The sequence below is a fragment of the Rattus norvegicus genome, chromosome 1, assembly GCF_036323735.1.
Source record: "Rattus norvegicus strain BN/NHsdMcwi chromosome 1, GRCr8, whole genome shotgun sequence".
NCBI lineage: Eukaryota > Metazoa > Chordata > Mammalia > Rodentia > Muridae > Rattus > Rattus norvegicus.
Genome location: NC_086019.1, coordinates 248,619,887 through 248,633,898, shown reverse-complemented (window position 1 = coordinate 248,633,898; position 14,012 = coordinate 248,619,887). Strand labels below are relative to the sequence as shown.

Genomic DNA, 14,012 nt, shown 5'->3' with positions numbered 1-14,012 from the left:
AGTTTAAGGCAAACATATTTGTGCCTAAATCACAGAGGAAATTTTTCCTAACTTAAAAAGAAGATGTTTACAAGAATATAAGTAGGAATCAGACATGAAACACTGCACCAGAAATAAAAGTTTATTCTCCACATAATAATTGAAATACTAAACATATGCAGAACAAGGAAATAATATTAAGAGGTGCTGGGGGCAATCAAGTAACTTATAAATATAGACATACTAGAATTATACCTGACTTCTCAATGGAGACTCTAAAAAAGGAAGGGCCAGGCAGATGTACTGCAGAGCTTAGGGACCAAAGGTATCAGTCAAAACTACTAGATTCAGGAAATATTACAGTCACCATAAAGAAAACAAGTTATTATATGATAAATTTGAACTCAAACACAATCTAAATACAAACCCAGTCTTACAGATGATATTTGAAAGAAAACCTGAGGCCAAGAAGGTTAAATATACCTATGAGAACAGAAAATATATAACCGCACATCAACAAAACTAAAATAAAGACCCCTACTACACATTTCTCTCTCTCTCTCTCTCTCTCTCTCTCTCTCTCTCTCTCTCTCACACACACACACACACACACACACACACACACACACTCACACACACACACACACACTCACACACACACCACCACCACCACCACCACCATACAAATCAATACAATAACAAGAATTGGTTACTGATATCTTTCAATATTAGTGGATGCAACCCTCCCCCAAAAGACTGAAACTAACAGAATGAACAAAGAGCAGAATCTATTCTGCAGGGGCATATGATAAACATACTTCCTCAGCAAAGATGGACATTGCTTCAGAGTTAATAGTCAGAAAAATGTTTTCCAAGCAAAAGAAGCTGAGAAGCAACCTGTTACAGACATTGTAATAGCTAACAAATAGACTTCCAATGAAAATGATGAAGGACACTTGATATTCATTTAAGGAATAATACACTAAGATGGCATTTTACTTCTTAACTTTTATGCCCCAAACACAATTGCACTTTTATTGTAACAGAAAATCACTAAAGTTTAAATAACACATCAACACTCACACATTGGTAGTAGGAGACTTTAATATTCAACTTTTACCAACTAACAGACCATCCAGATAAAAAATAAATAGGAAATTGTGAAGCTAAGTGATAATATCAACCAAACGACCATCACAAATATCTACAGAACATTTATCCAAAACACAAAAGAATATTTCTTCTTCTGAGCACCCTATATAGAAATTTCTCCAAAACTGAGCATATACTGGTTCATACAGCAAGTCTTAAAAGATACCAAACAATTTAAATTAACCAAGACCACTACAGATTAAAGCTTGGTTTCAACAACAGCACAAATAATAGAAACCTACAAACTCATGAAAACTGAGGAACTCTCTTCTGATTGAAAACTGTGTAAAGACAAAAAAGAAAGAAAGGAAGAAAGAAGGAAAAGAAGAAAAATTAAAGGCTTTCTATATATCAATGAAGATGTATGCACAACATACCTAAATGTACTGAATACAATGAAGGCTAAAAGGAAAATTCATAGGACTATGTGACTAAAGTAAAAAAAAAAAAAGAGTAATCTCCCACTAGCAATTTGAGAGCACAACGGCAGACTGAAGGACCTGAGGGGGTTTGTAAGCCCATAGGAAGAAAAATGGCATCAAATAACCAGACCTCACCAGAGCTCTCAGAAACTAAATTAACAACCAATGAGTGCGCATGGAGGGACCCATGGCTCCAGTCACATATGTAGCAGAGGATGGTATTGTCCAATATCGAAAGGAGGAAAAACCCTTGGTCCTGTGAAGGGTCATTTCCCCTAAGTAGGGAATGCCAGGGTGTTGAGTTATGAGTGGGCGGGTGGGAGTGGGAGCATCCTCATTAAAGCCAGGGGTTGAGGAAGGGGGGTTAGAGAGGGGGTGGAGGGGGAAAACATTTGAAATGTAGATCCATAAATTATCCAAGGAAAATGAGATTGCAAAAAGGTAATAGAGGCTGTCATTAAAATTGTTTTAGCACAGAATTTTACAAGTCTTTTAAAGAAGAATTAATTAAAGAAGTACAATACTCCTCAAATTATTCAGAAAATTGAAACAGAAGGAACATAGAAAGTTCATGTTATGAGGCCACAATCACCATGTTATTAAATCCACAGAAAGAATCAACAAAGAATTTTATATGACAATTTCTTTTATTAACATAGATGTAAAAATACTCAATAAGGTATTTGCAAAATTTTTTAAAAATCAAATAAAAAAACCCTTATGAATGGCTACATACTAGAGATGTAAACATGGACCAACATACAGATTATCCACCCTACTAATAGAAGGACAAATATTTCATGATCATCCCATTTGAAGCCAGGAAAACCTCTGACAAAAAAACAACACCCTTCCATGATTAAAGTCTTGGAGAGATTAGACATCCAAAGCACATCCTTAAAAAAAAGAAATTGCTTAAGCCTATAGCCATCCTCAAATTAAAGTGGGGAGTATCAAAGTAATACCACTAGAATCAGGAACTAGATCTAAGCACAATAATAAAAGAAGTGAAGGAAATCAAATTGGTATATATTGGAAAAGAAGTCTGTTTATATTTATATTTATTTGCAGTTAATATGATAGCATGCATAAGCAACACCAGATATTTTACAAGGAAACACCTAGATACAATAAACTCCTTCAGAGAAGTGATATGAGATTAAATTGATAAAAACAAATCAGTAACCCTCCTTCATAGAAATAAAAATGGAGTGAAAAAGAAAATAGGGAAACAATAATCATCCCTATAGCTATTAACAATATTAATCTTTGGACTAACCCTAGCCAAGTAAATAAAAAACTTCTATAATGAAATTCATGTCCTTGAAGAAAGAAATAGAACATATCAAAAGAAGAAAAGATCTCTCATGCTTACGGACCGCTAGAATTAATGTAGTAAAAATATCCAATGTACCGAAATATCTACATATTCAATGCAATCTTCATAAAAATTCCAGCTCAATTCTTCTTAGTCTTTAAATGTACAATTGTCAACTACATATGGAAAAACAAAAAACCTCCATTAGCTAAAATACTCCTGAAAAATAGAAGTTCCAATGGTATCACCATTCCTTACTTCAAGCTATAATACAGAGAAATAGTAATTGATACCGATGGTAATTATATATAACAGACATATTGATTAGTGGAATCAAATTGAGGAGCCAGACATAAATCCACATACCTATAACTAACTTACTTTTGATAAAGAAGCCAGAAACATACAATGGAAAAAGAAATCCCACTGGAATCAGGAACTCGATCTAGGCACAATAACATAATAAGTGAAGGAAATCAAGTGGGTATATTTTGGAAGTCAGTTTACATTTATTTGAATCAAATGTGATAGCATGCATAAGCAACATCAGATATTCTATAAGGAAACTCCTACATCTAATAAAATCCTTCAGAGAAGTGATATGAGACTAACTTGAAAAGAAATCAGTAACACTCTTTCATACAAATGCAAATGGAATGAGAAAGAAAATAGGGAAACAATATCTATCACTATAGCTATAAATAATATCAAAACTTTAGGCTAACTGTAACCAAGTAAATAAATTTTCTATGATAAATTTCATGTCTTTGAAGAAAGAAATAGAAGCTATAAGAAGATGAAAAGATCTTCTACACTTACAGATTGCTAGAATTAACAAAGTAAAAATGTCCAATGTACATAAAAAATCTACAATTCAGTGTAATCTCCATCAAAATTCTAACTCAATTCTTCTCAGTCCTTAAAAGTACAATTATCAACTTCATACAGAAAAAATGCCATTGATAACTAAAATAATCCTGAAAAATAGAACCTCCAATGTTATAACCATTCCTTACTTCAAGCTGTAATACAGAGAAATAGTAATTAATACATATGGCAATTATATAAAATAGACTTGTTAGTAGAAGAATTAAATTGAAGATGTAGAAATAAGTTCATGTACCTATGACTACCTGACTTTTTATAAAGAAGCCAGAAACATACAATGGAAAAAGAAAACATCCTTAATAAATGGTGTTGACTTAACTGCTACCGTACCACAGAAGAATACAAATAGATCCATATTTATTACCCTACAAAAATGCAAGTACAAATGCCCCAAATATCTCATCAGTTTGGATAGTAAAACCATGCCAGGAACCTTGATAATGTAGAGCAGATTGAGACCTGGAGTCTCAATGGGCACACACCAGAGACTTAGTTTATCCCTACACACTGCCAGATTCCTGTCATGGAACAGATGCCATATTCCTCACAGAAGGAAATGTGATCTGTGGTCACATAGTCCCCGAACAGAGTTCTCCATTCTAATGAGGTACCTAGTGGCCCAGAGGGCTTATCCAATAAACTTTCCTTCCCAGACATTCCTCCCTGCAAAAGTTATTTAATCTCAGGTCCACTCTCAGAAGTTGGTACCATACAGCATATATCTATTCTACACAATGAGCAGTCAATTAACAGTTTAGAACCATGGGCTGTCTCTTTCATCACGTCTTCCTCAGGGAGCCTTGGAGAAGCTTATAGAACCTTAACTTAATTCCCCAGGAGAAGGCCGCTCTGTGTTTCTAGCAACAACTGCCACCAGGTTTAAGATAGGCAACACTGGAACAAGTCAGAGCGCCTCCTTCCCCAGTCCCCAGCATAGATACTGGCCACAGACTGTGGACTCTGACTCTGTTCTCAGCTCTTCTGCAACTCTCAGCTGCACCTGGAAGTCCGAGAGTCAGAGAATCCCCTAGGCCTCAGCTTTGTCACATCTCAGACTTCTTTCCACCACTGAACAGTGTCTTGGTGCTTCCCTACAGCTCAGCACCTACCCTAGTAGTCGTGTGGGATAAGCACAGACAAACTCCCTATGTTCCATCTACCCAAGAGGCTGTGCCTAGCAACAGGAGAGATGTAGACCCACATTACCACACAACCAGACACAGTAAACCTGACAGAAGAAGAAATAAGAAATAGATTGAATGCTTTAGCACAGGAGACACTTTCCTAAAAAGAATATTGATATTGCAGGTCCTAATACTGACAGTTAATAAATGAGACCTCATGAAAGTAAAAAGCTTCTTTAAGGCAAAAGACATGGTCAATATAACAAGATGTCAGCCTTCCAACTGGGAAAAAGATTTTCACCAACTTCACATCTGACAGCGTATTACTATCTAAAGTATATAAGCAAAGACTAGACATTAGCAAACTAAATAATGAAATTATTTTAAAAATCTGTACATATCTAAATAAAGAGTTCTAAGTTGAGGAATCTTAAATGGCTGAGAAACACCTAAAAAATAAAAAGTTTCATCATCCTTTTTCATCAGGAAAGTGAAAATCAAAACTACTGTGAGATTCCATTTTATACCTGTCAGGATACATAAGATCTATGGTATAAGTGACAGTTCATGTGGGATTAGGACACCAACCCAGTCATAGAACCTTCAAACTATAATTTGTCCCTCCTGGAAATGTTCTGGAGTAATGGCAACTCAGACTTTTGAGAATAACCAACTACTGGCTAGTGTAAATTAAGTCTCATGCCAAATCAGGGGGCATAGCAGGACACTGTCTCGGTGTAGATGGCCCAAACTGAATGTTGCACATCTCAGGTATCTATAGTAGAGATGAACCCAATTGGCAACAAAATAAATCAATTAAATTAGTTGTAATTATATTCTGCTATGTTAGTACCTAGACTAGTTGTCATCAGAGATGATTATTAAGGCAGTGAATAGGGGCAGGTGCAGAGACCCACAGCCAAAAATAAAGTAGGGTTTGGGAAACACCACAAAAGAAGGTGAGACAAGATTGTTGGAAACAGAGGAAATGAAGACACCAGAAGAACATGACACACAGAATCAACTAACTGGGCTGATAGGTACTTACAAAGAGAGACGCAACCTAAGAACGTGAATAGGTCTGCACTAGGTACTCTGAAAATACATTATGGTTGATTGGATTGGAGTTCTAGTGGGACCTCTAACAGTGGGACTGGGATGTGTCTCACTTTTCCCTGTTCTTCTTATTAAAATGAATACTTCTTCTAAGTTTCCTCATCATGCTTTGATATGAGGGCTTATCCATTGACTTAATAGATCTTGTGACATGCTCAGTTTATATAACTGGTAGAGCATTGTTTGTGTTTATTTATTTATATTTATTTATTTAGTGAAGGTAAAGAGCAGGGCAGTGGTCTTGGGTAAAGAGGAGGATAGTGAGTAGAATGGGACGAGTAGAGGGAGGGAGGATACTGTCAGAATTTATAGTAAGATAGAAGAATAAATACAAATACAAAATAGGAAAAGGGGTCCTATTGTTTCCTATGATTAGTTTCTTTCCATTTACAGTCTCCTTTCTGTCTGTATATTTGCATGCATCTTTATATACATAAATTCTGTGTGTGAGAGCAAACTCTTCCATCCATGGCATGTAAGACCTGAACTATGTTCATGAGGGAAAATGAGTAGATTTGTCTTTCTAGACCTTGCTTGTTTACCAGTATGAATGACTTCTATTTGCTTCACATAGAAAGCAAGTCTCCATTTGAAATCATGATTGATGTGACTTATGAAAAGCAATTGACAAACAAGAGTGGCAGGTGATGAAACAAACCTACCGGGAAAGGGAAAAGAGTCACAAGCATTGGCACCAAATCCCCAATGCTGACTACAAATGTCACTGGAGACGACACCTTACTCACACCACTGTGGCTAATCTCAGACTGCTCCCTGCTCTTTGCACGTTCTGTGTTCAAACGACCCTTCTATTCTTTGTCCTTCCTCTATGGAGGAGAAGGTGAACAATATTAGTTCCTTTATCTTTTAGCACTCTGATATATTTGTACATTGCTTTCTTTATTGTGTTTTGTTTGCAGGGAACAGCAGTACTAACATCACTTACATCAGTGCTGCATGACAGTAAGGAATTCCCCAACCCAGAGATGTTTGACCCAGGTCACTTTCTAGATGAGAATGGAAACTTTAAGAAAAGTGACTACTTCATGCCTTTCTCAGCAGGTAATAGAAACTCATTCCAGGGGCTCCAGTGACATGAGTGAGAGCCTGTGGGGACTTTTAAAGTGGCTCTCAATTGTTGGTGGACTTGTAATTTGTGCATGATCAGAAGCATTACTTCCAGCGTCCTTTACATTGATATTGATGACTCTTTCTCCTTAACTGAATCAAGTATTAACAATTCAATTTGTTCATCCTTTCCTAGCCATCCTAGGAAAACTCCTTAATGTACATTTTGGGGAGGGAAAGACATTATCCTAGAGAATAACTGCCACAGGCCTTTGATCACCTTTAAGAAAACGAATCAACCATAATTTGAATGTATGTCTTCGTTGTGCCACTCTCCTTCAGGCTCAGCTATACATAAACATTAAAAAGTTAAAATAAAACAAATAAGATAAAATCACCAAAAAGTTTCAATATGCATAAAGTTCATGCAGGGAAGTCAATGAACAAACAGGCTGATAGAGTTGGACTTGTGGTTGGAGAGGATTACATATCACTGAACAAGCATGCTGTTCGGGAGAATTCTCCATAATTTTTCCTCTCTAGTATGTCAAATTTAAAATGCAAATGTGAATCAACATTATAATTGAGAAATTTCTACCTGCCACAGAGAATATAAGTGATAGACAGCAGGGAAAAAAAAGAATATTTCTAGGTTTCATTTTTTATTGTTTTAGTTTCATACATATACACAAGGCTGTCCTTTTATATGTTCATTTGTTTATTAACAATCTCCAGAGAATAAATAAGCCACAAATGGCCTATGGTGAATAAAACTGGCTTTCCTTCTCTAAGTAGCCTGCAGCTTCCTGTAACTTTTCATTAGGATTGAGGGTTTGTGAGTACATTCCAAGAAATTACTGGAAATTTGGCTGGCGCTTCACATTCTTACAAAGCTAATAAAGGGCTTGATAGATGGCCCATCAATTAAGAGAGCATGCAGCTCTTGCTATAAACCTGAGTTGAATGCCTAGCACCTACCATCTGCATTTCCTCCTCCAGGAGACCTTGAGAAGTCTTCTGAACTCCCTAAACAGCTAACTTTGACATTCACTCAGCAACACATGCAAACACTATACACATTTACTTATATAAAAAAGATAATGAAACACAGTTATACAATACTTTCTAGGTCTAGATTTAAGAAACTTCAAGGTCCCCATAAGGTCATTGAGACCTTGTAATTGTGACAAGAGGCTATGCTGGGATCATGAGCTTCCCTACTGCTCCATCAATGAGGATGTTTTATGAGCATCACATCTCCTCACCTAAAGTGTTTGTTGAGGCCATGGAGATGGATTCATGTTCAGTCATCAATTGAGTTTGATAACAAACTCATAACGACTCAGCCTGTTTGGTTTTGTGTCAATACCATCCTAATTCTATTACTATAGCACCTCTGCCTCCCAGAATTATTTCCTCTCCATTCTAAAAAGGACTGAAGAAGCATCTAAATGTTGACCTTCCTTCTTCTTGAGCTTTATATGGGCTGTGAGTTGCATGGTGGGTATTCCAAGCTTCATGCATAGTATTCACTTATAAGTGACTACATACTATGTGTGTTCTTTTTTGACTTGGTTCCTTTACTCGGGCTATTTTCTAGTCCCATTCATTTGCCTGAGAAATTTATGAAGTCATTTTTTTTAATAGCTGAGTAGTACTCCATTGTTTAAATGTACCACATTTTCTGTATTCATTCTTTTGTTGAGGGACATTTTGATTGTTTCCAGTTTCTGGCTATTGTGAATAAAGCTGCTATGAACATAGTGAAACATAGTCCTTTTTTATGTTGGAGCATCTTTTGGTTATATGCCCAGAAGTGGTGTAGCTGGGTCCTTAGGTAGTACTATGTCCAATTTTCTGAAGAACCAACAGACTGATTTCTGTAGTGATTGCATCAACTTGCAATCACAACAGCAATGGAGGAGTGGTCCTCTTTCTCTACATCCTCACCAACATCTGTGATCACCTGAGTTTTTTATCTTAGCCATTCTGACTCTATGAGGTGGACCTCAGGGTCGACTTGACTTGCCTTTCTCTGATGCATAAGGGTATTGAACATTTATTTATGTACTTCTCGGCCATTTGAGGTTGAGTAGTTGATAATTTTTGGTTAGCTCCATACACCATTTTCTTTTGAATTTCTTTTTTTTTCATCTTTATTAACTTGGGTATTTCTTATTTACATTTCGATTGTTATTCCCTTTCCTGGTTTCCAGGCCAGCATCCTCCAAAACCCTCCCCCTCCCCTTCTCTATGGGTGTTCCCCTCTCCATCCTTCCCCCATTACCACCCTCCCCACAACAATCATGTTCACTGGGGGTTCAGTTTTGGCAGGACCCAAGGCTTCCCCTTCCACTGGTGCTCTTACTGGGCTATCCATTGCTACCTAGAGATGGCTAAGCCGTTAAAGGCTAGGCTCACAGCCAAAAATATAAGAGTCCATACACCATTTTTAATAGGCTAGATTCTCTGGAGTTTTCCTTCCTGAGTTCTTTGTATATATTGAAGGTTAGCTTTCTATCAGATGTAGGATTGGTAAAGACCTTTTCCAATTTGTAGGTTGCCGTTTTGTCCTGATGACAGTGTCCTTTGACTTACAGAAAAATTTTCAATTTTCTAAAATCCCATTTGTCTATATTTGATCATAGAGTCTTGGTCATTGTTGTTCTATTCAGGAAATTTTCCCTTGTGCCAATTTGTTGAAGGCTTTTTACTACTTCCTCTTCTGTGTCAGTGTATCTGGATCTATGTGGAAGTCTTTGATACACTTGGACTTGAGCACTGGACAAGAAGTTAAGAATGGTTCAATTTACATTCTTCTGCATGCCAACAACCACTTAAGTCAGCACCATTTGTTGACTATGCTGTCCTTTTTCCATTGAAGAGTTTTGGCCCCTTTGTCAAAAATAAGGTGACCATAGGTGTATGGGTTTAATTCTGAGTCTTCAATTCTGTTACATTGATCTACCTGCCTGTCTCATTACCAATACCATTTAGTTTTATCACGATTGCTCTGTAATACAGCTTGAGGTCAGGAATGGTGATCCCCCCAGAAGTTCTCTTATTACTGAGGTTTTTTTTTTGTTGTTGTTCTAAATAAATTTGAGAATTATTCTTTCTAATTCTGTGGAGAATTGAGTTAGAATTTCGATAGGCATTGCACTGACTCTGTAGATTGGTTTTGGTAAGATGGACATTTTTACTATGTTAATTATGCTGATCCATGAGCATGGGAGGTCATTCCATCTTCTGAGGCCTTCTTCTATTGTTTTCTTCAGGGACATGTACTTCTTGACATACAGATATTTCACTTGTTTTGTTAGAGTCACACCAAGATACTTTATATTATTTCTTACTATTGTGAAGTGAAGGTTGTTGTCCTCCTATTTCTTTCAAACCATTTGCTGAGGATGTTTTTCAGCTGTAGAAGTTCTCTGGTAGAATTTTTGGATTCACAGAAGTACACTATTTTATCATCTGCATTACCATTACATCTTCATTTACAATTTATATCCCCTTGAACTCTTTTTGTTGTCTAATTGCTCTTGCAAGAACTTCAAGTATTACATTGAATACATAGGGAATGAGTGTGTAGCCTTGGCTAGTCACTGATTTTGGGGGACAGTTTGGGAAACTTTTAATGACTGCTTCTATTACTTTAGGCATTATAGAACCTTTTTTAGATGGTTTAACTTTTTACCTTGTATTTGTCTAGAAAATTGTCCATTTCATTCATATTTTCCAGGTTTGTTGAATATAAGTTTTTATGGTAGGATCTGATGATTTTTAAAAATTTCTTCAGGTTCTGTGAAGTATATGTTATGTCTCCCTTTGCATTTATAATTTCATTAATTTTGATAGTGTCTCTGTGCCCTCTTGTTAGTCTGGCTAAAGGTTTATCTATCTTGTGGATTTTCTCAATGAACCAGCTCCTGGTTTTGTTGATTCTTTGTATGATTCTTTTTGTTTCTACTTGGTTGGTTTCAACCCAAAGTTTGATTATTTCCTGCCATCTACTCCTCATTAACCTTTTGCTTCTTTTTGTTCTAGAGCTTTTAGATGTGCTGTTAAGCTGCTAGTGTATGCTCTCTCCAATTATTTTCTGGAGGCAACCAGAGTTATGAATTTTCCTTTTAGCAGCCCTCATTTCCTATAAATTTGGGCATGTTGTACCATCATTTTCATTAAATTCTAAGAAGTCTTTAATTTCTTTATTTTCTCCTTGATCAAGTTATCATCAAGTAGAGAGTTGTTCAGCTTCCATGTGCATTTGGTTTTCTATTGTTTTTTTTATTTTAATTGAAGATCAGCATTAATGTGTGGTGATCTGACAGGGTACATGGGATTATTTTAATTTTTTCGTATCACTGAGAGTTGTTTTGTTCAATTTTGGAGAAGGTTGCATGAGGTATTGAGGAGAAGGTATATTCTTTTATTTTATGGATATATATATATATAAATATATATATAAATATATATATATATATATAATCTATTTGATTCATTTTTTCTTTAGTTTGACTGTGTCTCTGCTTTGTTTCTGTTTCCATGATCTGTTCATTTGTGATAATATGCTGTGGATGTTTCCCACTATTATTGTATGAGGTTCAATGTGTGCTTTGAGTCTTAGAGCCATTTTTTTTACAAATGTATTTTTTCTTGCATTTGGTGCATAGATGTTCAGAACTGCGCATTCAACTTGGAAGATCTTTCTTGATAACTTTTGGTTGAATGTCAATTTTATTCAGTATTAGAATGGCTACTCTAGCTTGTTTCTTGCAACTATTTGATTGGAATTTTTTTCTAGCCCTTTACTCTGAGTTAGTGTCTGTCTTTGTCACTGAGGTGTGTTTCCAGTATGCAGCAAATTCTGGGTCCTGTTTACATATTCATTCTGTTAGTTTCTGTCCATTTATAGGGAACATAATTCCATTGATATTAAGAAATAGTAGGGACCAGTTATTGTGCTTCTTGTTATTTTTATTGTGAGAGGTAGAATTATGTTTGTGCGATTATTTTCTTTTGGGTTTCATTTAAGAAGATTAATTTTTTTCCTTTTTCTTCAGTGTAGTTTCCATCCTTTTGTTGAAGCTTTCCATCTATTATCCATTGTAGAGTTGGAATTTTGAAAGGTATTCTGTAAATTTTTTCATGGAATATCTTGGTTTCTACATCTATGTTAATTGAGAGTTTTGCAGGGTATAGTAAGTAGCCTTGGCTGCCATTTTTGTTCTCTTAGGGGGTGTATGACATTTGCACAAGACCTTCTAGAATTTAGAGTCTTAGTTCAGATATGATAGGTCTGTCTTCATATGTTACTTTACAATTTTCCCTTTTCGCTTTTATTATTCTTTCTTTGTTCTGTGCATCAGTTGTTTTAATTATTATGTGGAGGAATTTCTTTCATGGTCCAATCTACTTGGGGTTATATAGGCTTCTTTATCTTGATGGGCATCTCTTTCTTTAGGTTCCAGAAGTTTTCTCCTATACTTTTGTTGGAGATAGTTACTGGCCTTTTGAGTTGGGAATCTTTGCTTTCCTCTATATCTATTATTCTGAGGTTTGGTCTTTTATTTTGTTCTGAATTTCCTGGATGTTTGTGTTCTGAGCTTTTTGTGTTTTACCTTATCATTGATGGTTGTGTCAATGTTTTCTATGGTGTCTTCTGCCCCTGAGATTCTCTCTTCTATTTCTTGTATTCTGTTGGTGATGCTTGTATCTATGACTCCTAGTCCCTTTCCTAGGTTTTCTATCCCCAGGGTTGTCGCTTTTTGTGATTTCTTTTTTTTTCTATTTTCTCTTTTAAATCTTGGATGGTTTTGTTCAATTCCTTCACTTGTTTGGTTGTGTTTTCCTTTATTTCTTTAAGCTATTTTTGTGTTTCCTTTTTAGGGATTCTACCTGTTTACCTGTGTTCTCCTGTATTTTTAAAAGGGAGTTATTTATGTCATTCTTAAATCCTCAATCATCATCATGAGATGTGATTTTCTAAAGATCAGTAGCTTCCTTTTCAGGTGCATTGGTGTATCCAAGGCTTGTTGTGTTGGGAAAACTGGGATCTAATGATGACAAGTAACCTTTTTTTCTGTTGCTTATGTTTTAAAACTTGTCTCTTTCCATCTGGTTATCTCTGGTGTTAGTTGGCCTTGCTGTCTCTGACTGGAACTCATTCTTTGTGTGAGCCTGTGGACTTGTGAGCTTAGATGTGTCAGCACTCCTGGGGACAAGTTATCTCCAGGCTTGATTGGGGTGGGGAAGGCTGTGGCACATGGCCAGCTCCCAGGGGCAGATGGAACCTGGTAGCAAAAATATATTCCTTAATGTTATATGTTAGCCAGGAAAAAATGTCACACCTTTGTGTATTTGCTAAAGTAGTTATTCATTCAACTATTGATATATCTAACCACTTACTCACCCAATAACTCATTCAATTTCATTCTCTTATGCCAGTTACAAACAGTGCCTCTCAAACTCACTTACATATAAGACATACTTATGTTCTTTAACTCTTTATTTCCTAAAGGAAAACGGAAATGTGTGGGAGAGGGCCTTGCCAGTATGGAGCTGTTTTTGTTCCTGACCACCATTTTACAGAATTTCAAACTGAAATCTCTGTCTGATCCAAAGGACATCGATATAAACTCAATACGTTCTGAGTTTTCATCAATTCCTCCAACTTTCCAGCTGTGCTTCATTCCTGTCTAATGAAGACCTAAAAGCAGAAATGAAGATGAGGAAACATTCTATTGTGATGTCTTCTGACATCACCCACAGAAATTTCTATTTACAACTGTCCTAGAAATACCACTATGTACTTTCTTCTTCCCACAGCTTATGTCTTCTAATTGCCCAAAGATAACAATTCTACATTATACAGTTTCTGAAGTTAATGTAAAAGATTCTGAGAAAAAAAAGTCAATTCAAATAAAAAAAGTTCTAATGTGA

The 14,012-nt window shown here is 36.0% G+C and overlaps 1 protein-coding gene across 1 annotated transcript in view; it reads left to right on the top strand.

The window, feature by feature from the left end:
• The window catches only part of Cyp2c12 (cytochrome P450, family 2, subfamily c, polypeptide 12), a 62,059-nt gene extending 48,047 nt beyond the window's left edge, over positions 1-14,012 (top strand). The window contains exons 8-9 of the mRNA NM_031572.2: positions 6,920-7,061; positions 13,591-14,012. Of these exons, the coding sequence (NP_113760.2) occupies positions 6,920-7,061; positions 13,591-13,772 (324 nt within the window). The 3' untranslated portion in view covers positions 13,773-14,012. The remainder of the gene's footprint in view (positions 1-6,919; positions 7,062-13,590) is intronic.